This window comes from Archocentrus centrarchus, chromosome 21 (genome assembly GCF_007364275.1).
Source record: "Archocentrus centrarchus isolate MPI-CPG fArcCen1 chromosome 21, fArcCen1, whole genome shotgun sequence".
NCBI lineage: Eukaryota > Metazoa > Chordata > Actinopteri > Cichliformes > Cichlidae > Archocentrus > Archocentrus centrarchus.
Window position 1 is genome coordinate 1,131,502 of NC_044366.1, and position 24,886 is coordinate 1,156,387.

Below are 24,886 nucleotides of genomic sequence, written 5' to 3' on the forward strand. Positions count from 1 at the left end.
CGGCCACCGCCTGATGAAGCCAACACGACCGCATCTACCAGTGAAAACTCAGATGTACAGCAAGCTGAGGGGATACAAGAATACCAGCTCACCACCTCTCACCAAGGGCAACTCCAGACTGGAACAGAGTCCAGCCCCTCTCCAGGAGACTGGTTCCAGAGCCCAGGCTGTGCGTTGAGGTGAGCTAGCTATCTAGCTGGTATCTCTCAACCTCACGCATTATCTCAGGCTCCTTCACCAGAGAAGTGACATTCCACGTCCCAGTAATCAGTCTCGATAGCCGATGATCGGCCCACACGACACACAGATAAAGTAAAACCACAAACATATATCCTGAACACAGAGACGAGGAGACTCTCACTATGATACAAACAGGGAAACACTCAGGAGATTGCAGCAATAATAAATCAAATTCAAAATCTCTGAAAGGTAATCATCAGAAGTGAGAACTGCGAATAAATAGAACAGAAACGGGCTTGAGGAGCACAGCCTTTCCAAATGGAAACAAGCCAATTCAAAACCTGTTCAAAGCTCGCTGTGAACAGGTTTAAACAACGAGGAAGAAGAAACCCTCAAAATAAAATAAACCAAAAAAAAACACCATGAGGAGGAGCCTGATACAGACAGGGTACAAGTGTGTGTTTGCATTTTTCTCCTGCAAAGATACAGAAATGGGTCGATCGGCCTGACTCTGCTTCACGCTCGCATCATTCTGCTCATGTTTGTGTTGTAACCTGTGAACCAGACACTTCCTGCATGAGCACTAACCTGACTGCAGGTCAGACAGGTGAGAGCTACTCTTCCTGAACTTCTTTCTAGCTGGTGTAATGATGTTCGGTCAGTCAGAATTCTACACAAAAACAAGCCAACTTCCTCTTTCCACCTCCTACAGCACCAAGAAAACTCAGCGACCATTCAGTATCAGTCCTTCAGCGGGACCTGGACTCACTCTGGTCCCTGTGGGGGATGGATGGATGTCAGAGTGCTGTGTTTGACTCACCGAGGAGCAGAGGTACAACTGGAGTCTTCATGTTGTCTGGATGGCGACTGACCATCAGTCTGATCATCACTTCCTTGTTACCAACCTCAGCGCATCACAGGTGTGAGAAGGCTTACTGACTTCCTCAAATCGTTTCATCTTTTATTACATCTTGCTGCTCTTGGTTTGTGGCTCACACTAACATCAGATGCATTGTTTGATTCTCTCTGCAGTTTTAACACCAAATTTGGAGCCATCTCTGCGTACTGTCAGGCTAAAATATTCATAGCTTCACTACACTAAAGTTACTCCCTCAGGGTCGTGCGTGTGGTCTCAGATCTTCAGCACTCTTGGGGGGCTGCGGGTGGCCTCTCTTTTTCACTATTGCTGTTTCTCATCCTCATTATCAAGTAACACACACCCATCTCTCTATCATCTCTTCCTGCCCTTCGGCTCTGATGATGTTGGGACATTTAAACACAAATATAGAAAGAAACTAAGAAGAGGAGCGTACTGAGTCTGTAGCGCTGCTCACTACCAATCAGCTGATTCTGAGGGGTCAGGTGGGAGCAACTGAGTAATTTTAATGGAACTCAATAATAAAAGCCTGAAACAGCTTCATCACTGATGCCTCAGAGTGGACAAAACTGCTTTTCCCCTCCCTGAAGAAACTGCAGAAATGTCTGCAGAGGATGAACAGTAATGCTAACAATTCATTAAAGCTACTTTTGCTTTATCATTTATTATTATTATTAACCAACAAAAGGTTTTTCAGTTTTAATTATTGCACTGCCTCAAACACATGAACATTTCTAGAGTTTAATTAAAATGAAATAAAAAAACATGCTTCCAGCTCTCCTCCTGTCACACATAAAGGAGCAGCTTTCAGGGGAGGGCGCCTTCACCCCTCATGAGATTTCGAGCTGGTATTCCCCGTCAGTTCCCAGAGTCAGAGGGAAAGTGAAATCAAAAGCCCAGCAGGACCAATTTAATTCAATTTTATTTATATAGCGCCAAATCACAACAAAGTCGCCTCAAGGCGCTTTGTATTGTAGGTAAAGACCCTACAAACATGTGGCTCCATTATCCTGCTTCTCCTTACAGCAGGTTCTGCACAGCTGGGCTCTGAGATCCTCCAGCTTTTTGATTCATCATAACCTCATGAGTCCAGAAGACTTCTTGCTGTGAGGATCATTCCTGGATAAATGTTGTCTTTCACTGATTTTCTTTTAGAAATAGAAACATGTAGTCTTTAATTTGGTTAAATATTTATTTTGGATTGAAAATAAATCTGCGTCTCAGTCAGTCAGGACGCCCCGCAGCACCAAGGAGGCAGAGCTGGCTGACTAGTTTAGAGAGGAAGGTGAAATTCAATGGGAAAATTAATTTAGCTCAACCTGAATCACTGACTGAAGCAGAACAGGAGGCAGAGCCTCTTCTGTGGAACCAGCTCCCAGCTTGGATTCAGGAGACAGACACCCTCTCTATTTTTAAGATTGGGCTTAAAACTCTCCTTTTTGATCAAGGTCATAGGTCGGTTTGGTTTTAACCCTTAAGGTTGAAGCTTGGTTATACTCCCCATCAGGACAGACTCTGACCCACATGGCAATGAATGTTCGGCCTGAATTCACTGGCATGTTGGATATTTCTGCTTCCACGTCCCCACAGGCACAGAGCCAGCCTTACTTTATCAGCAACACTCGAGCTGTTCTTCATCTGCAGGAAAACATGCAAAGATGGTCCAAAGGAAAGTTCAGCAGCAGAGCAGAGGCCTCTCCGTACTCCCAGAGAGGAAAGTGTGGAAAACTGAAACCCTGGTCTGTGGAAGAAATCAGCCTGCAGGAAAACCAGCAGCTCTCCAAGAATCAAAGCTCATGTGAACAATAACTCATTCAGTGTTTTAATACTTGGAAATGTTTCAGTTCTTAAAATACTGAAGCATGCTTTAGATCCCGGGGGGACATTAGTCCAGTCAGACAAAGAGAGGATCACAAATATGATGAGACTGAGCTCACAGACTATGATCACATCAGATGATGCTAGCTAGCTTTTAGTGCATAGACTGTAAGGGAGTATCACACAGACACTAATCAGTAATATCCTCATAAAATCTCTAAATTTCACCCAAACTGGAGCTCTGCCTTCTTGGACAGTCCGTTAGTCCAATGAAGCCACAGCAGCCATATTATTGGTCAGATAATTGTATTAAAAAGGCTCCAACTGCACAGACACAGCCCCTCCCAATAGACCTCAGTCATGCAGGTCTACAGACCGGCCAGTCTGACTGGAAACTTTGGGGATTGTGCATTCTCAGACTGGTTGGTGAGTGGTTGCTGGGTAAGGAGTACACTGCAAACCACCCTGTGATTACTTGGGTTGCTAACAGGCCAACTACTCTCCAAGCAGTAGTAAAACTTAAAGGTGAATGTTTGCCTTCAGAGCAAATCTGCTTTGCTGCAACTGAAACCAACACATTTCAGTTTTACTTTGAAGGCCAACAGTCTGTTGGTGAATGTTGGCAGACAGGCTGGCCTCTTGGTGTTGCTTTGTGACCGATTTCATCAAGAAACTGCCAGCTCCCACTCGCTAACCAGTCCCTGTAGCTGAGGTGAAGCCTAGCAGACAGCTGGAAGCTGCAGCCGCGTGCATCGCCATCCACCTGTCAGAGGCCACGCCCCCAATAATGCAAAGGTTGTTTTTAACACTCACCTGTTTAAACATCCTCCCCCCATACAGCTGTTATGAAGGGGAAATTATCTACAGTCTATGGGGACTGACTCACTGTGGCACCTCTGCTGACCATCAGAGGAACTGCAGTTAGTGACACCCCCACACTTTCTTTGACTAGCATATTAAATGAGGGTTTGGAAGAAGAAAAGGGATTTTTTCCAGGAAAAAAAAATTTCAGCTGATAAATCCAGAAAATGGTCCACACAGTAAAGGGAGGCAGTCAGAGGCGGGTTTGGCCTTTAAGGTGATTTATTTAGTTTCTCTGATTGTAACACAGCTGCACAAAAAGCTTCTACACAAAAGTTTACAGCTCAGCAGACAGTGGAGGGAAAGATGTCAGTGATTCAGAGTCAAACAGGTTCAGCAAATCAAACCACATTTCCTGTGATAATTACTCGAGGTCCTGTTTGCTTTGGGATGTTTTGTCCTGCACTCATATTCAGAAGTATTTAATCATGGTGTGGGTGGAGCTTCTGAAATGGTAGAATAAAAGCTGCAGATGAAGTTAAAACAGAGAAATAATGAAGACCTCATAGAAAACAGTAAGTGTGGACAATAAAGAGATTCTATAAGAATCATACACGGAAAATAAAATGTTCTGTTAAAATTAAAAAACATGAATATTAAATGAAAAACATCAAAGCGACAGAAAAAGTCCTGAATCCTTCCTCCAATCAGCAGTTTAAACGCAGCCTCGTCTGCAATAAAGTTACAGAAATTTGAATTGCTTCAGATGGTCACATGGTTGTGTTTCTGGAGGCACGTGCAGTTTCAAACTAATCGTGTTGGGACTGAAACGGCCCAACATAAAGGCAAGTGACACCAACCGGCTGGTTAAACTCATCAAGACAAACACCTGTACCTGCAAAGCTCCGCCCACCTTCAACCTCACGTGTATGACCAATAAGGCGTGATCTGCAGGGACTGAGACCCTCTCTGAACCACACGCAGTCTTTTTCAGGACCAGCAGGTGTGAGCTTTCATGTCCTCCACGTCCAGGTGAGTCTGTAATAACAGTCAGCCTGGACTTCTCACATTTATGAGGTGAACGTTTCAGGTCATCCTCGCTCCGCCCCACGCCGTCAGGGTTCTTTGTAGAGGTGTAACGGTTCAGTGAGTTTAGGTTCAGTTCATTTGCATCTATGAAACAGTTATTTCTGGTGATTATTGATTAAAATACATCAGTTGTTCAATAACAAAGAATAACTTTCAGTGAACATAAAACCACAAAAACCTGATGATCAGCTGAGAGGTCTGAACATGAGCTGATAAATAATCCTCTGAGATTCATAAGAACTAAATAACTTTATTCCAGCTAAAGCTGGGCTGAATGTCCACAACATTAGAGCCACCTACAAGACAGCAGCCCTAAAACAGCAGAGAAATATTTATCAATCTGTTTTTACTCCTGATTTTATTACAAAATAGTCAAAATATAATGTGTAAAAAACAGTTTTTATCCACGGTCAGCAGAAACACTGTGAGTACAACAACCGTGAGATCCGTGGCTTCTGGGGAACCGTTACACCTCCAGTTTTACGTGTACGATTAATCGGGCTCATTAACATTATGAAGGGAGGCGGGGCTTTTAGTCAGGTGTACTCAGGTAATGAACGATTTCCTGTTTAATGCTAGCACCTGCAGGCTACCTGTGTTAATTACAGAAAGGTGAGAGAGTTAGACGACATTAATGCAGATTCGAGGTCCGCGTTGGTCCCTCGCAGCACAGCGAGCGTTCGTGGTTCAGACGATGACAGCCGAAGACGAGGAATGTTTTTGAATCAGCACCAGCAGAACTTCCTGACTGATCCGACGCAGGATCTAAAAACACAAACAGCAGCGAGGCGGTTCCTGCCCAGCGTGATGCCGTCCCTTCGGTTTGGGGGGAGGTCGTCCAGGCAGTTCAGTCTTTTTTAATTTTTTTTTTTATATTGTTAATAAGAGCTCCTCCTTTTACAGTGAGGTGGAAAAAAGGAATGCCGCTCATGTCCCACAAACCTGCAACATCTTCAGACGCACACGTCCACGACACCCTCATCCACAACCACGGGCCGGCTCTTGAGGCCGGCCGCCATCTCCAGTAGGTTCACCCGCTCGGGGTCAAACGAACCCTTAAAGCCGTCCTCGCTCCCTGCGTAGGCGAGCTGCTGCGGGGCGGAGCTGCCGCCGGACGAGTAGACGCCGGAGTCACCGCTGCTGCTGCTGTCCTGCCGGCTGTGTCTGAAAACACAAAGACATCGTTCAGGATGATGAAGCTGCGTTTGCTGACCTGCTGAAGTAAATGAAAACCCAAGTTTCATGTCTGCAGCCTCAGCAACCAAAGGAGACGTCAATTAATGTATTTAACCAAGAGTGACAGTGGGATTGACACCACAGGGCCACCGTAGAGCGCCCCCGCAGGACAAACATTTATTCCTACTGTGCTGTAGGTAAAGGAAATGAATACCGGAATAATTACCCACAACCCCACGTTTACGGCTCAGGGTCAAAGATCAAAGGCAGCTTTGTTGTCTTCACACTGACACTCACCAGGTACACAGGAGCTTCATCAACTGACCTACTGTTTGGATCCAGGCCCTCAGGGGGCGCCGACAGGCCCTCAGGGGGAGAGATGTGGATCTCCAGGACGGCGGGCAGCGGACAGACCGTCACGCCTTTGCACAGCAGCTCTGACTCAGAGTCCGGGGTGAGGAGGCGAGGGGTGTCTGAGCTGGGAGCGCTGCAGAGGTACTGCAGGGAGGACAGAGGAGGCGACATGAAGGAGCTGCACAGCACCTCTGCTCTGATCACAACTCACACATGATCAAGTGAATCATTCATCAACATCCGGTTATTAAAGTCAACAAGGTACCTTCTTCAGGTGTGGGGGCAGCTGGTCAGAGGGGTTCAAATAGTCTTTGATGGTCTTGCAGCACCTGAAGGAGCCGTAAAACACCACCAGCACAAACAGGAAGAAGAACAGCAGCGAGCCGAGGAAGTACAGGAAGACCTTCCACCAGGGGATCGGACCTGGAAACAGACAGACGCTTCAGACCGTCACAGCTCCAAAAACAGCTCACAGCTGCCAACACCAAGAAGTGAAAGAGGAACGTCTGATTTCAGAGCAGCTCATCATGTGACCACCCTCAGAGGTCTTTTTCTCAAACCCTGAACCTCATTTTTCACCTCCAGAGGCTGTGATTGGTCGAATTTACGAGCCTTTATAGCCTCTCTTGCAGCTGCTCAATCATCATCATCTAATCAGTTACTTTGCTCAATAGCTGCAATCTCGCTGAGATACGAGCAGCACAGGGTCAGAGGGTACAGCTGCTGAGGGGCTCGGTGTGTGATGTTTGTGGTCCTCCACCTGAGGCGAGGCGAGTGTGGTCACTCAGTCCTGACGGCATGCTAACCGTGGTTTGCACCACTTTCCCATCAGACCTTGCTCTGCTCTGTCAAGTGAAACTAAGGGACTTACCTTCGGTCTGCATGCAGTGTGGTGCCGTGAAGTCGCTGAACTTCCCGTAGTAGTCGTAGCGCGTCTGAACCATCACACAGTACCAGGTCCACGCCTTCAGGTCCGGCAGAGTCACCATGGTGGTGTTGATTCTCAGCAGCTTATGGGCCGAGGCCTGAAGGAGGAGAGGCGAACATCAGAGTGAGGTTACTGCTTCAGTCACAGCTTTATCATCACAAAGTTCCTCTAATGGCTCTGAGTGGACTGTGGTGCATCAGTGTGACTACAAACATGCGGTCAGACATCATCACGCTGATGCTCGGCCTGACTGCAGCTCACCCATGAAGCCCACGCCTGTGATGCACTGCACATATTTACACTGCAGGCAGCACAGGTGTGGGCTGCTCAGAGGCTGCTGTAGTCTTCAGGCCGGGACTCTTCAGTGGGTTTAACACTGATTTGATTCCAGGTTTTAATGGAGCTTAAATGATGTTCAGAGCTGAGAGCTTCATGTAGATCTCTGCAGGACTCAAAATGCTTTTCCAGCCTGAAACTGAAAGCTCAGCGTTGTCAGGTTTCATTAATGAAGTGACCTGAAGGGGTCGGTGGGGCCTGACTCAGGACTCGGCACGAGGACACGTCTCTGCTGCTGTCTTTATCTCTGGGTTGTAGTGTGGAGTTCACCCACATCGCCTGACTCACTCACCACGTGTGCTTCGGTTCGGGGTTATTTTGGGATGTGCTGCAGTAAGCTGCTTCCTCCTGATCAAACCAGTTTTCAGAGGCCTGATCGCTGCCTCGACTACAAACGGGTGGCAGGAAGTCGAGGAGTCGGGTACGCCGTGTTTGTTATTGTCAGACAGGAAACGCCTCTGCACGAGAGAAAACCACCAGGCCGAACCTCGACTGCGAGGGAACGACTTATTTTTGTGACATCTCGACTGATTTATGTCCTCAACCAGGTGAGGAGAAAACCGGGATCAGCAGGAGGAGCTCACAGCACGCCGTTCACATACGTAACATAACAGCCACTTCAGGGAAACACCAAACCTGGGACAAAGTTTCCTACCTGGCCGTCCGCCGGGCGCTCCCAGTACTCGAGGCGGTAGTACAGGTCTGGGACGAGCAGCTTCATGGAGGTGTTCTGGCTGCTCAGAGGGTTGGTGACGACCACGTCCAGGTCACTTCCAGCAGGTGCGAGGGCCACGCTGCTCGGAGGCCCCAGAGCAGCTAGAGGACAGAGAGGAGATCACGTGAGGTTCATAAGAAGTCGACAAGTTACCACCAGTTCAGGCTTCTCTGCCCTCAGCAGGAGCTTCCAGCCTGCACTGACTGCAGTCCAGGCAGCTTTAACTGTGCACGCGCGCACACGCACACACACTTTTTCCTCCTCTGACTGTCAGAGCTCTAAGAGCACTGAGTAAAGGCGGTTCTCTGATGTGGGCCTCGTTGGATTTGATGTGATTATTATTTGTGCACTAAAGAAAACGTTCTTTAAAAATAAGATTGGCACAAACACACTGAAAGGACTCGGGTTTGACAGGTTATGCAGTTAAACTATTAAAAACTGCAGTTTGTATAATGGAAAGCAGAGTGCAGCTCATTAGTAAGACTAAAGTAGTTCCTGTCTGAGGACTCGCTTGATCGAAGGAATACTCGATTACTAAAATAATTGATGCTGCCGCTCTAAAAGAAGCGTTCACTGATCAGCTCTGTTAGAGACGTCGATCCTGCCTCGAGTACAAGAACAGCACAAACTGTATTTGCTAAGACGCCCGGATGGCCGGAGCAGCTCGGGGGAGGCGGTGTGCTGTGACCGGCGGTCCGACACACAGAGCTGAACTGCTGGAACCAATGAGCAGCGTCTGCGCTCTCCAGCTCAGCTCTCAACAATCAGCAAACACACAGTCGAGCTCAGCTCACAGCGTAGGCTCAGCTTAGGCAAATACCTACAGAAATAGACAACCATGGTAGCATAACACAAATGAGGTCAGCTTATTTACATGGGACCAACAATGTGCCATCTGCACAATCAAAGGTGAAATCACAGGTAACTTCCTCATTCTTTAGAAATGTGAAAAGCTTCTGTTGATTTCAGTGATGCTTCACTAACGACCCGGCACCATTCAGGGCTCTGCAGCCTGCACTGAAGCCTCGTTAGGAGTGCATTTGAGACCTTTAACGTTACTGAACTCTGCCGTGCAAAGTCTGCGCACTTCCGCACCGCGCTGCTCACGTCTGACTCACAGCGCCTCGTCTCTGAGGGTTTGTGGTGAACCACCTGTGCTAACACGCCGCTGCAGAGCACCACGGGCACGCCGCGTTTCCTGGAAACTCAAAAACTCGTCTTACCTTCCTTATCAGGGCAGAACTCCAGCTGCTCCCAGTCAGAGTGTCGCCCATCCACGCTGGCCCGTACACGGAGCGCGAAGATTCCCAGGTAGTGCAGGTTGAACGGTGTAAGGTCACATGACCGGGCTGCTGTCTGATTGCACACAGTGATCCATTTCGGGTTCTTCTTGTACTTCAGCTCGTGCCGTCTGCAGAGATGAGGAAATAACACATTAACACAAAATACTCATTACAGCCATTCTTTGTGTGGCCTCATCAGCGTGACGTGAACTCTGACCTCCACAGTTCAGTCGAGTTTACAACAGGCAGAAATGTCAGGCTTCAAGCTTTCTTCAGTAACCTGAAGCTAAACGTCTGATGTTAAAGTGTCAGAGTAAAAAATGTCCCAAAATTAACTCCTGACTCTTCAGTGCAACGAGAAGCCACCAGCTGGGTGATTAACACTGATGGAAACGGGATAATTGGGAACGGGGCAAACAGAGAGTAAGGAAAACTATGAGGAGGAAAGCTGCTCCAAAGAGCCGGATGGATTTAAAGTAGGAGCGGAGGTCTTTAATGAGATGATGAACAAGCTCAGCTGGTTAAGAAACTATTTCAGATGAATTCCGGTGAAAACCAGAGAAGGAACCAAGAACTGGGAAGAAATGTGAATCGTGCTTCAAGTATGAGGAACTGCTGGCTGTTACTGAGGTCTGGCTCCTGTTTCCAGTAAACGCCTCTGATCTGAAGCCGTTTCCTGCTCTTGGTTTGGATTAACCACATCAAGCTCCTCCAGGGGGGGAAAGATGAGAGTCAGAGAGCATCAGCAGAGACCGTCAGGACCGCGATCCAGAAACAAGTCTGAGTGGCAAACTGGGAGATTTCACTTCCACAAAAGCCGATGGAAGTTTACTCGGTCCTGAGTTAATGAAAGGATCCTGTTATCAGAGGAGCTCTGATAGCAGGATCCACCGCAGCAGCATTAACCCGCTCACATTTATCAACAGATCATAAAACCAAAGCATCTCTGCTTCCTCAGCTGTAAGCTGACAGGCAGACATCAGACTGAGTTTAAGGCTCAAACTTTCATTTTTTAAATGCTGCTGAGCATCGTTCAAACACCTTAAAGTGTCTTCAGTCTGTGCTGTGTGGATGAAGGCAGCTGTAACGAGATGATGAACACCAGTCTGAAAGATTAAAACTGGACTCGTTTCACGCTCAAACATCTTCAACTACAGTCACTGACGCCTGGCAGCATCCTGTTGGGGATTTTTATCACTTTGACATTAATAATTTACTGTCACTGTCTGGTATTATTAATCACCCGTTATGTTAATCAGTCACACACTGGATTAATGGTCACTTTTTAGATTGTCACACATTGTGTCACTCACACACTGGAACAGTGCATGCTTTAGGTGAGTGGATAAAACTGAGGCCTGCTGGGCTCAGGGTCTCATTTTTCCCTTAGTAAAACCACTCAGTCATATTTAGAGGTTCACTTTTATCTAACGCACAACTTTTTGTGTATCACATTTTAATTAAGCTCAGGTTGCTTGGAACCATGTGTCCAGAAATTGGGGTTTGAAGTCTCACCTACATTCATTTAATATAAATCATGTGTGGGAGTGAATTTTGTGTACCCAGATAAGACTGCAATTAGGGCTGTGAATCTTTGGGTATCCCACGATTCGATTCAGAATCGATTCTTGGGGTCACGATTCGATTTTTTTCTGATTCTTTCAAATCCAAACAATTCGATTCAGAAACGATTATTTTCCGATTCAAAAACGATTCTCGATTCAAAACGATTCTCGGGATCTCAGGATCTACTCCAGTCTGCTGGCATGAAAGCAGAGTACATTTATAAAGATTTTATAATTGTAAAGGTTTTATCATTAATTAATCATGAATTTGAAGCTGTCTCTCACCACTGCGCTGTATGGTCGCAGGTCTTTTGCGATGAAACAAGCGATGGATTTTGTTATCTTCTTTGCCCGTTCACAATTGTGTGGCAGTTTTTCAAAGTGGTGAAGCGTGAGCTGATCAGCTGGTCGTGTTGGCGCTGTCTTCACTGGATTATCCAATTCTACCAACAACTCTGGGTGATGTCTTTCCAGGTGAGAACGGGGATTTGAAGTATTCCCGAAATACTTTACTGTTGCAATCTCTGCAAATCTCATGAGTCGTGTCATGCCCTTTCTTACCCGGGCCGGGTTGCCGGTAAAATCCAAAGTGTTTCCAAATGGTTGCTTTCAAAGACCGCGGAGGCGGTTGGATTTCTTTTTCTTCATCCTCCATACTTTAGCGGCGCAATAACAAACACTGTAACACGACACTACACACCCCTCTGTAGCCTACTAGGCTTGCATGCCTGTACATAGCCCACGCTGCTTCCTTGTTTTGCCTAGCACTACGGTGGCTGAGAAGGCACCGCCGCACCCGCAAAAAAAAAAAAAAAAAATCGATTTTTTAAAAATGAGAATCGATTCTGAATCGTTCAATGTTAGAAACGCGATTCGAGCTGGAATCGATTTTTTTCTGCACCCCTAACTGCAATAATGAGTTTTTAATAATGAGGAGCCCAGGACGGCTGTCTGTGGGAGTATTCCTGTGGGAGGCGTTTTCACCTGGGAAAGTTGATCATTTGGACAGCGCCAGAGAACCGGGCCTTGGAGCCTGCACAAAGGAGCTGAACTAGTGGAGCTCATAGTGGATTGGCTGATGGAGACGCCACTCTGTGCAAACCAGCCTGTGGCTAAAGAAGAGGGTGGAGCGAGCGCTCCTCTCTACAGCTCTGAAGCGATTTGCTTTCTTGTCCTCTGTTTAACTCTGTGCATCAATAAATCCTGGCAACGAAACCTGCTCATCTCCGGTGATTTTATTGAAAAGTTTGGATTTACTGCCGAGTGCATTTGTTCCCGCTGGAATTACTTCCATCTGCTGGAGGGGCAGCGGGAGAGTCGAACCACGAACCGATGATTTTACATCTAAAAATGTGGAGTCTGAACTTTAAGACCAGTCTGATGTCACAGGTCCATCAGCGAGCTCGGTCTCACAGGGGAGGTCAGAGTGCATTACCATGGTAACTGAGTTCACAGCCAGCTTCCTCCATAGACTTGAATCAGTTTCAGCTGAGCGTGGACCACACAGCATGTTCTCTGAGACTTACCCCACATACTGCATGGTGAAGGTGACGGCGTGGGACTCCGCGGCGCTCGGTTCCCACTCCCAGCTCAGCACGTAGTGGGTGTTCAAGGTTACCATGGTGACGTTCTGAGGAGGCGGCACCTCTGCTTCACCTGCTCCACCTGCAGGACAGGGAAACAGATTAAAATACACCATCTCAGGGCTGAAGCCTCTCCCAGCTGTCAGAGCGCGCCCTGCACAGGTCGCCAGCCTGCAGGGCTAACCTGGAGACACACAACCTTACACAATCACACCTACGGCCAGTTCAGAAACACCAGTTAGCCTAACTGCAGGTCTCTGGACTGTAGGAGGAGCCTGGAGAGATCACATGACCCATGATCACAGATTACAGCTCAGAAATCCCTCAGATCACTCTAAAGATCACTCTACAAATAAATAAGTCTTCTTCCTCACGGGGTCTCCGTCCCAGCCGGCAGCCTGGGACAGGGCCGCTACAGTTTGAGAGCCGTATGTTTGACACCCCCCATTTCTCCGGCCATCGGCCCATCACTGCATCCCATAACTAAGTTTTATTTTAGAAAATCTTCAAAGTGTCACATGACCCTCATTTGGTTGTAATTCAGTTACAATAATCAGTATCAGCCATGAAAACAATACGCATTTTAATAAACGTCTGCTTGCATCTGCTGAGGAACAGGAAGTCCTGCGACAAACCGTGACCGCACTGAAAGCGAGAGAGATTATTTACCCAGCAGCCCCGGGGGCAGCATCAAAACACAGGTGCTTCCGACCGTAATAAAAATAGGAGCAAAAGAGTGGAGGGGGAACCGTGGAGATGTTTACATGAAAACTGAGACTACAAAGCTCAAACCTCCCTCCACATGGAGACCAGTCCCCTTCATATCTGAGTGAGGCTCTGACACCAAACCGTTCAGTTTCATCTGACCTCATAACGGTAAAAAAATCATCAATCAATCAAATCAATCAATCACTAAGGGCTATCCAGCACAGTTTACCCAGAATGCACTGTGAGATGTTTCCTGCAGTGTATCAGATCCATCATCCAGGTCCCAGTGCTGGTTCCTGCTCCATCACAATGAAGACCTGCAGGTCATTCAGACTGATGGATCCGTCGCCCCGACGCTCACAGTGGCTGTAAAACTGATCTGGGTGCAGTTTTTAGCAAAGCCTGAATGGGTTTTTCAGGCCTGAAGGCTGCAGGTGGAAACCTGAAGGACTTCTGAAGTTATGAGGGCTCAAAGGTGTGTGTAAAATAATGAAAAGCAGCAAATGTAAAGTTTGTGTAACTGAAAATATTGCTGTGTATGTGAGGTCAGATCAGAGCTGTGAGGCCAACGTGTTCATGCTGTGAACAAACAGAGCTTCAAACCAACCTCAAGAAAGAGGAACAGGAAGAAAACCAGAACAGTTTGATCTGTTTGGTGTTTAAACACCTGTGTGTGTGTGTGTGTGTGTGTGTGTGTGTGTGTGTGTGTGTGTGTGTAGCCCCCTGATTGGCCGAGCCTGCTGTGCCTCTGCTTGTTGCTAACAGTTATTCTCGGTGCTGCTCATGTTCTCAGCCACAGGTTAGAGATTATACTGATTGTGGTTTCAGTGTCTGTAACGACTCTAACGAAGCACCACCCAAAGTCACAGCGAGGCACCGATGTGCCCGCCTGCACCACCGCAGGCCCAGTGTTGTCGTGTCAGTCCCTGAGGGCAGCATCCGGTGAAGAAGAGGAGCGTCCTCTGGCCTGAGGGTGGCTCCTTACTCACAGTGAAACTGAATGGGTGAGTCAGAGAGCAGATGCAGTCAGAGTGAAACGAAAGTAAACCAGCACACCACCCGCCCGACATCAGCTCACTGACGGCCAGTTTCTGCACCCCCCCCGTACACCGTTTAATGAGAGAGGACTTTTCCCCTCGTCACGAACTCGTTGGACAGCCTGACTCTAAATGACTCACTGTAAAACTATTAAAGGCACTATTAAAGCTGGGAGCAGCACAGAGCCTCTCACCGACCAGTTACTGACCAGTTACCTTCCAGCACACTAATCCAGCGACCCGCTCAGGAGACACACTGCTCGTTAACAGGGGAACACAAAAATGGACCCACAGTGTGTGCTCACTGTAGACTTTGATGCTGACATGATGCACTCAGTTTGATAAAACATGCAGCCGCTCCCAACAATCACCACAGAAATAACTTCTACACACACACACACACACACACACACACACACACACACACAAAACACTGGGGCTGAGCCGTGCACGCTAAACAAATGTCACACTGAAGAACCCGTGCTGACTGGAAAAAGCTGGCTTCAAAGAAAAGGCGTGACGTGTTTACAATCACACAGGTGTGTACCTGTTTGGTTTTAAACACGTCACTGATTCAGATAAGAGCAGTTTGTTAGCAGCTCATCCACATAACCTGCACTCCTCCCACCGTCCAGGCTCAGATCAGCAAACAGTGAGGCCAATAAATGGGAAAATACATGACCGTAAATAAAGACAAGGATCACAGTTAGTGTATGTGCTCGCAGGTCAGAGGTCAGAGTGATCTGACAGGACTGTAAGTATCAGCTCGCTGCCTGAGCTGCACAGTGTTCACAATGCTGCAGACTCTCTGTCCTTAGCAGAGAAAACAAAACCAGCAGATAAAAGACCGTCTTTAACTCGAGCTGAAGGTGAAGCCGCTGGCTCAGGTGAAGCATCACAGAGTGCATTCTGGGTAAACTGTGTTGGGGCAGAGCAGCAGCCTCTGAGGACGATCACCAATTTAAAACCAGACGTCCTGTAAGAACAAGAGCCTGCAGCAGTTCCCTGACTCTGAGGCGCAGGGCTGCTCGACTATGGAAAACATCACAATCACGATTATTGTGGTCAATAATCACGATTTAACACGATTACTCACCGACTGCGTAAACATTTACTGCGCTTAAACAGTAAATACCTTGAAATCTACTGCACTTCTACAGTCTCGTGAAAATACAGAACATATAAATAGAAAAATCTAAATACAAAAAATATATATATTAGGGGTGGGACTTTAACGCGTTAATTTTGATTAATTAATTACGGGGAAATTAACGCGTTAAAATTTTAACGCATTTTAATCGCACTTTGCACCGTGGAACGTTTCTCAGTGCACGAGTTCCAGGCATACAGATTATATTGACGCACAATGTCCAAATTAGGGGCCGCATCCTGCGAAGGACCCGGCCCACGTCTTTCGCAGCCCACGAACACCACAAAGGCCGGAAGTGAGCGGCTAGCCTTCATATCAGCTGCCGTCACCTCTGTGTAGCTCATGTCGCCTAGCAACCGTGAGTGCGAAGCACAGCTGTGTAAAAACAGCTGTTTAAACGGAGAACGAACTTTTTCTCCTTTTTGTGGTTTAATTTGAAGTCTTTAATTCAAAATAAGCTGTTAAAACAAGCATAACACATTTCAACATCAAGGAATACAGCTGAGAGAATGATTAATTTCCAACTATATTAAGTGAGACATTAATGTTGAATAAAACTATCCAGTTATGATGCTGAACTTTGATTTCAGGAGTTTGTTTATCACAGGAGCACTTCCACCCTTCATTGGTCTGTGTAGCAGACTGGTGGGAAAATAAACTAAATTTTGAAGTTTAAGCTTATGTATATTGATTTATTCATCAACTAAACTTAAATTAATATTTCTCATGTCAAATATTGAAATGCGATTAAAATGCGATTAATTTTGATTAATTAATTACAAAGCTTGTAATTAATTTGATTAATTTTTTTAATCGAGTCCCACCCCTAATATAAATAGATATAAATACATAAAATATAAAATGCTAAAAATGTGACCACATACACCTCAGAAAGTAGCTGCAGTCCTGATGGGAGACATATCAAAGGCACTCTGAAATCTTTGCTCACCTGCTGATTTAATTCAACACGTTAATACAGAGAAGCGCACATTAAAACTGTGCACCCTTCTCTTCTCCGAGGCTCAGAACCATGGGTTTCACTGCTCCAAAACACAATGAGACAAAAAGACATGAGCTGTACTGCATTAGAGCTGTACTGTTTAAAGCAGCCTCAGTACACAGTGTGGTGGGTTGCCAGTTGGGCTTTTTTTGGGGTTGTTTTCATAGAGTTGGTTGCTTGTTTCTATCACAAGATCTGGCAACACTACTGGTGAAACAACACGGCGTGTTAAATGATGCAAGGTTTGGGACAATTTCAGTCTAGATAAAGGAAAAAAATATATATTAAAAAAAATATAGTATGTATTTATGGTTAGTCGTTAAATTTATATCAGCAGCAAACCTGATTAAAATTTCTGAATGAAGTTTCCATCTTCCTGTGCGTTTACTACCACATTTTAAAATAACCTTATGCTAAAATGTAAAAGCTGATAGCTAAAGAAGTGCCATTTCATAATTATGTGATTCATAATCCGAATAGTCGATGACTAAAATAAAGTCATTAGTTGCAGCCCTACTTCTAAAATAACACCAGGGAGAATGAGAATATTTCAAACTGATCAAACTTTGTAATTTTTCAGGTAAAAAACTGTGACGTGAATTTCTGCATCAAAAAAAATAAACTGCAGCAGACGCAGACCTGCTCTGATTTCTTTTTTTTGACAACATGGAAAGTGGCATAATTTCCCTCTTTGCATAATTTCCCTTTTCAAGTCAAGCTGCACCAGCGAGAGGACTTGAAAAGCTTTCACTGTGTCACACACGTGTGTGTTAATTACACATGTGTGACACAGTGAAAGCTGCAGGTTTAACACATTAAGATGCTTCATTGTGTTGCAGAGAGAGGCTGACTCACACAGACACCTTTCCCCCCGGAGCCCTGCTGAGACTCTTCCTTTACTTTTCCCTGTCTGTGTTACAGTGTTTATGATGCGTTCTGTCTTCAGGACTTTGCTGCATCATTTCCTGCTGTGTGACGCAGTGACGCACTGTCAGCTCACCTGTGCAGGTCTCCCTCTGCAGCTTCTCCTGTATCTGTCCCACCAATCTGCTGGGTATTAACATTATTGGTATTAACATTGGCAGGGATGGGAGTCCAATCGGTTTCTGGGATTTTCAGTGATGAGTCGGGGGGGAGGGGCGGTGCTAATACAAATATTGATAGCGTCAGTTCCCTCCTGTCCCTGTTATTTGTATGGCTCTGATTCCACTCAGGCTGACCCAGGCCAGAACAAACAGGAAACATGTTCAGACTACATTAGAATTATGCAGGTCGACACAGCAAACACTGGAATTTTTATATATATATATATATATATATATATATATATAAATATATATAAATAAATAGTTGTTTTGTTGGAGCCAAAGTCAAAATGAAAATTGGATTAATTGCACAGTTCTACTGAGGCCTCCTCGCTTTAGAACTGATCTGAGGACTTGCCTATTTAGTCCACAGCTTTATGCTTTTGGACCTGGACAGAGAAGCACAGGCTTCAGGGTCGGACCGAGGACGAAGCCGAGCGGCAGATCATTCAGATGATCTTCACACATAGGAAAAACAGCTCACTTGTCCTTTTTTTTTATTTTAAAGAAAAGCAGAAGAAAGCAGCGCACAGTAACAGGAACAAGGGTTTTTTTTGTGCTGCTGTTGAAAATATTTTCTGAGAAATCCCTGACCTCTTCCCATTTCCATTCAGCAGGAACAGGCTGATTTCTGCAGAAGACTTTACCTCCCGTCAGCTCTTTCACATCTTAACACAAGTTCACCAGCCTGCAGCCGTGAGGAACAAACTGCAGACCCGAGGCATCAGAGACTCCTGAAAATACGGACGTGTTTTTGGTGACAGGATCTGCTTTCAGACGCATCCATGTAACTGCCCAGTTCTCTCACATGTTCATGTTACATTTAAAACACTAACCAGAGTCCATGGCAACTTACTGCAGTACATTTTGAAGTATATGTACTTTAAAGCTGTATTCAGGAGTGTGTTTGTGAGTAAAAAGTTGACTCTGAGGCCAAACTGCAGCACAGTCTTCCTTTTATCTCAGTTTTCAAAATCCCAGAAATAGGGGTGTGTGATATTGACAAAAAAAAAAAAAAAAAAAAAGATATTTTCTGTAATTTTCTCAGTAACGATAATTAACGATATTTCGCATTTAAAAATATGTTGACACAAGAAGGGCAAGCTGGTAAAATATAAGACTTAAATCAGTGTTTTTGAGACAATAACTTATTTATTTTATTTAACCAGGAAAAACACATTGAGATTAAAATCTCTTTTTCAAGAGTGTCCTGGGCATCAGGACAAATGTAAATAGAAAAACTTAGGTGAGTTTTTCAAAAGCAATCGCTCAATACGGAAGACTTGACAGAAGGAGAAAAAATAAATAAAATAAGAGGCTGTCCAGGGCGATTCCCTTTACATTATAGCAAAATAAACCACAGAACCTACACACCCTCATCTGATCAGAAACCCGCTTCAGCGTATTATCCAAGGCTCCAAACAGGTGAGCTCTGAGAACGTCGCTGGGTTATGACGCAGTGATTGTAACAATATCCTTTAAGTTAAAGTAGGTATAACATCTATCCATTATTTTTCTCTTTATTCTAGTCGTGGTTTGTTTTGGACGGCGGTTTCCCGAAACTTTTCATCTTCCTCATACTCGCTGATGATGAACATGTTGGTTGTGGATCTATTGGCTTTTTTTCTTACAAGATCAGCAAACAGCAAACCACCTCCTCGCCTGGGAATTAAGGCGGTAGACTGCGAGGCTGGTGATGTCTGAGTTTCCTCCCCTGGCGCAGTGTGTTCACTCTTTTCCAGCTTTAGGTGTGTTGTTCAGGCAGCTATGCTAGCGCACAGTATGGGCACTCTCAATGCGCACGCGCAGCAGTCTGTACTAAAGCATGAAGTAGTGAGCGCGTGGAGCCGAGGGTTTGATTGTTTTTTTTCCCCCTCATTAGCATACTCAATGTCAGCTCGCACATTGTTAACACGGCAAATGCAATATTATCGTAGACGATATATATCGCACACCCCTACCCAGAAACCAAAATGAAACTTGAATCGACCCCACAGGCTGAGGCACATTTTCATGTCTGTGTACACAGAAGCCAGACCCGCTCTGGGAAACATGATCACATTTAATACGGTAAATATACTGTAAAAATCCCCCCCCCCGGGGGGGGGCTCCCCCGGAGTGAACACACCTCTGACAGCTTTCACTACAACAACACACTCACTGCTGTCTGACACATCCTCACACTGTCCCCACACACAATTAACGCACTTAAATCCATGTAACCCACTTTGTCTGCGTTTGGAAACAGCGTGCACCCTTTAAACAGTTTTATCTCAGTTTTAAACCGTTTTAAGGAACTCTGGCTGTATTTGATCCCGCTGAGCAAGATTCTCAGACTTGGACAAACTTCCAGAGGAAGTTCACGGTGTCCACAGGAGCTCATTTTAACCGGTTTACTTTGTGTCTCCTCGGACTCGCACCTCGGGCCTCCACCTGCGTGCGCCCCCACTTATTTATACACTTGCGGTGATTTCTAACCGCACAGCACGGCCCAAACCGAGATAAAGGTCACTTTTCATCTTAAACAAAACCTCCACAGCGGGCAGGGAGCGAGGCTGGCGGGTAAGACCGTAGGTGTGGGTCACACAGGTGAGCTCCGGTCTGTAGTTTCAGAGAAAATGAAGCAAATAAGCAGCACCGACCGGGGCTAGCATAGCATGCTAACGCGGCCAGCTGCGGGACTCACCGCAGAAGAGGAGGAAGAGGAGGAAGAAGTCGTGAAGAAGGCTGGGGCGGGTGGGCGCAGACATGGCGACGGCTGCTGTGAGACCCACAGACTGTTAAACTTGTACCAGACACCGTCGGTCAGCCGCGCGTCTCCCGGGGACGATCGATCCAGGTCTGAGAGTCACGGGGTATAATCCGGTCTGAGCTTCAAAATAAAAGCTCCAGCTCTGAGCGTCATGGGGTATAATCCGGTCTGAGCTTCAAAATAAAAGCCTGGGCGGAGACTCTAGCGACATCCGGCCCGTGAGACGCGTCTCTGCCGCCGCCATCTTGCTTCGGGGCTGCGCTCTGACCCACTCTCACACAAACTGCTGACCTTTGACCCTTCCATAAAGAAATACAGATCAACCAGGGATCAGATGCAGTCTGTGGAGAGGTTTTAATATTTAACCGTCATAAATGTGCATAATTTGATGCGCCATAATCAGGAATCCCTCTTTAAGCTGGACTGGAATCAGCAGGATTTCTGAGAATGATGCATTTGGTGCATTTGTGTTCCATAAAGATGTTAAAGTGGGTGATCACAGCTCTGCGGGTGTGAATCCAGTCAGGTGGGGGGAGAGAGAAACTGAAGTCTCCTGAAATCATGAACAGTGCCTCTGGATGTTTACTCTGTATCCTAGCAACAGTTTCATGGAGAACGTGGAACTTCGGCTGTTGTTTTGATTGGACTGAATTCTCTCGGTACTCAATATGGTCGCACACAAACCGCCAAACTTCAGTATCAGGACAGCACATCCTCTCCCCGACAGTGGCGTGTGCAGGACTGCACCACCTCTGGTTCACAAAGTCAGACCCCCACCTTTATTCTTGCCACTGACTTCAGCATCTGTCTGACTGTGTGAGGGTGAAAAGGTCGATGCTCATTAGTCAGAGATGCTTGGACTGAAGCGTGTTTCAGTAAAACACACGAGGCTGCGCTCACGCTGTACTTTGAGTCTTCACCGATATCTGCAACTCATCGCTTCTGTCGGGCAGAGATGATGTTTCCCATGTTGGCAGGAAGCTCTTATATCTCCACTTCCAGGTCTTCACCTTTGCACCAGCACAGCAGCCACGAGGACACGTCTTTATCTCAGCTGGGACAGGGTTTGCTCCATCTCAGTGAAAAAAGCTCTTCTCCTCACAGAAGGATCCATCAGTATTTTACAAAAACAAAAGAAAATCGATAAAAACACAACGAAAATAAAGTCTGAGTAAACATCAGAGCTAAGAAATGATGATGATGAACCAGAGTTTTCTGTTCCCTGTGTGATCCACAGTTTAAGTTCCAGAATAAGTGAATGCAGATTTATGCAGGCCGGCCAAAGGCCGAGGGTCCGCTATGAAACCCTTCAGGGCCTTGCAGAGCTGTGGGTGCATCCTGTCCTCACTGCCAGCACCGAAACTCACAGCTCCAGCATCAGGGAAGCAAACGTTTCAGGAAAGAGCACCGTCCGTTTGTGCTGGCCTCAGGCCGTATACAGCAGCGTGACTCGTGGGGACGTTTTAAAAGCTGCGCAGAGTTAGAAGGATTCTTCAGGAATCTACTGTGACAGAAAGATTAACAGCAGGTTCCCGGGAAGGAGGAACAACACCACAAACCTCTCCCTAAAACAAACCGGGGCCCGAAGGGTCCCAGCGCTCATTCACGGACCACCGAAGTCAGAGGGCGGCGGGGCCGAGGCTGCAGACTGATGTGTCAGGTTTCTCTGTTTATGTATTCAAATAAAACAAAACGCTTTAAAGAATCTGAATCTGTCCTGTGAGTGTTCAGTGACGCAGAGGGATGAGTGGGCTTTGTTACAGCTCGTTATTAAAGTCAGTTCAAACCCGTCCTGGTGGGGCTCAAATTAAGATACAACATTTATTTATACGTGTGTTACAGCAGCAGAGCTATGCAACAACAAAAGGCTGCTTAAATCCTCCCAGCTCCAAAATAAAATACATCAGAAAAAAGAACAAGTTAACGTCAAATCCAGCAAAAGTGGAACATAACACAATAACATGTGAATATAAAAAGATCCCAATAAATTCAATAAAGTAAAATCAAACAGGCTTTAATGGCTTTAAATGCAATAGAAACACGCGTCTGCGCACACACACTGACTGAGGCTGCAGCGCCTCCTGCTGGCCCCATGAGCCAATGACCACAGAGGTTTGTTTTTTTAATCAAACCTTTATTTCCAACAGTTATAAGATATATAAGCAGATTTACAATATACATTCAATTGAACCATAAGTTGAACCTATGAACAATGTGGAAATATAAACAGCTAATCCAATGACTGCAGAGGTGCTGACATCTCATACTGCAGGCTGTCGTCACACTTCATAATCATCATCATCATTATATTATCATAACTGTGCTGCGTTTCCTGTGTGTAACTCACCCTGCAGGCAAACAGAGCCTGGTACATTTATTAAAACAAATGTTCATGGATTTTATAATATTGATGTTCATGATAAAAATGCATTTATAGTAGTAAGTAAGGTGTTATGTTAGCCAAATCAAACCACATTTGGTGGAGTTTGGTGAACACTCGGCGGCCCGTGAGGAGCTCCCAGATGTTTGAAAAGACTTCCTGCTTGTTTTTCAGGATGAGCGTCGCTCCAGTCGAAGTGTGTCATTCAGAAATTGTTTAAACAGAGTGAGCGCTGTTCATTTCTTTGCTCTGTCTGATATTCTGCTGATCCTTTTCATTGAAATGGGGCCCAGGGTCCCGTCCACCTCTGTACCAAAAGGTTTCTCACTGCTGACGTGTCCAACGGGCTTCCCAGGACCTTAATAGTCATGCACCTGTTTCCACAGGTACATCCCAGATGTCCTGCTCTTTTTATAAAGATTACAGGATCCACAAAATTTCTTCACATCTCCCCAAACCTGTAGAGCATTATAGATTACATAGGTTCTTAATATTGAAGGGAAGGCGTTGATGTTCTTAATGAAAGGTAGAGAGGTCAGCGGATTAAGAGGTTCTGTCCAGTGGGGAGCTCCTCGTGTCCCAGCTGATCAGTCCCTTTGTCTGGACCCCCCAGTGATACAGTTGGAGGTCTGGCAGTCCAAGTCTGCCTTTCTCTTCTGATTTAATCAAAGTTTTAAAAGGTGAGGAATTTTTCCAAATAAAGGAGCTCAGTGATTTGTTCACAGATTAAAAAATTAGTTGTCTAGGTAACAAGGAACAGGTGACTGAGGTGGGGTAGTATATTTATTTTAATGACATTAATTTGGTCCAGGAGGAAAATCAGAAGCTTTAATTTTTCCTTAATCTTTTTTAATAAAGGCGTTAGTTTATATGAGAGTCTCTAAGTTTTTGTCATTTAGATGTAACACTGCTGGAACTGAGTTCTCTGGACTCATCAAATATAAAATGATGTCATCAGCATATGGTTAGGTTCTGTTAGTTGCTGCCGTGTCAGTTCCAGAGATCTCCTGACTGCCTCAGCTAAGGGTTCGATGGTTTGAGAGCATCCTCTATGTTGGCCAAACTTTTAAGAGAGCCGTTTATACATATTTGGGCGTGCAGGTTACTACGCGGCTTGACTCGACCCTGTCTATTTTTTTTTTTTGTTTAGCTGGTTTAACGCCTCAAAGCCCAGTGAGAGGGGACGGATCATCAGCTGTTACTGTCTGAGCGCGCTCACAGAGGAGGAGCTGCTGCAGAGGCATCGTCAGAGGGCGTGAAGATGTTACCCTGCTGAATCCACGATCAGCTCACAGAGCAGCAAATGAAAGCTTTAACCTCCACTTCATTTCTGTTTGTAACGTGACTGCTGCACAGCGGCGCTCTGAAACCTCAGACTGCGTCCACGTCACTCTCCTCGCTCCTCAGTGCTGCCTCACTGCATCTGTGATAAACCGCCTGCAGAAGCACCTGAGCAGATTTCTGAGGTGTTCCCGCAGCCTTACGTGCCAGTCGGTGAAGCTGCATCTGCAGCCAAAACTCAGGGGAACAAAGTTTGTGTTTCACACACTTTGCTGCTTCATATTTATTTAAAATAAATTTTTTTGACATGTTTCTGTAGAGAAAAATAACCACAAGCCTTTCATACATATCAAAGATTTTATTGGACAATAAATCCAATGTATGCGCAGTCAGTATTTACAGTGTTCACACTTGATTACTTCTACTGGATGGGCCACATCCTGACTGATGGAGGTCCATTCCTGCCTTACCAGACCCCCATGCTCATGGCTGATTGTGGGCTGATCACAGATCAGATTAAGACCTGGGGAGTTTCCTGTGAAGCTGGAATGTATCAGTGGAGCCAGAAGAGCACAGCAGGAAGTAGTGGCAAACCTAAGCCAGCCTCAGGCGTGCCTCCATCCACACGTCAGTCGTTATTACACGCACGCAGCACGGCCCGTACGGCTGCACTTTCATATCTATTTATAGTGTAATTATAAAACACATAATGAGACAGAACATTAAAAGATCCGGACTGTCTCACTGTTGCCCAATATGGGATAATCTGGTGTTGATGAGCAGGGACA

The 24,886-nt window shown here is 45.8% G+C and overlaps 1 protein-coding gene across 1 annotated transcript; it reads right to left on the minus strand.

The window, feature by feature from the left end:
- Positions 1 to 3,927: 3,927 nt before the first annotated feature.
- Positions 3,928 to 20,568, minus strand: LOC115801090 (interferon alpha/beta receptor 1b-like). The gene is made up of 8 exons (XM_030758799.1): positions 20,372 to 20,568; positions 12,649 to 12,787; positions 9,498 to 9,685; positions 8,215 to 8,375; positions 7,167 to 7,320; positions 6,561 to 6,718; positions 6,267 to 6,439; positions 3,928 to 5,929 (listed from the first exon to the last, which is right to left on the minus strand). The coding sequence occupies exons 1-8, from the start codon at positions 20,433 to 20,435 to the stop codon at positions 5,719 to 5,721; spliced, it is 1,248 nt and encodes a 415-aa protein (XP_030614659.1). The 5' UTR covers positions 20,436 to 20,568; the 3' UTR covers positions 3,928 to 5,718.
- Between the last annotated feature and the right edge of the window lie 4,318 nt (positions 20,569 to 24,886).

Bases quoted from the DNA above. Each gene is read 5' to 3' on its own strand.
- LOC115801090 (XM_030758799.1), bottom strand. From the start codon at position 20,435: ATGTCTGCGCCCACCCGCCCCAGCCTTCTTCACGACTTCTTCCTCCTC. The intron at 9,686-12,648 runs GTAAGTCTCAGA...TCATCTCTGCAG, and splicing joins TTCACCATGCAGTATGTGGG to ACGGCACGAGCTGAAGTACA. The intron at 7,321-8,214 runs GTAGGAAACTTT...CTCCTCCTTCAG, and splicing joins AGCGCCCGGCGGACGGCCAG to GCCTCGGCCCATAAGCTGCT.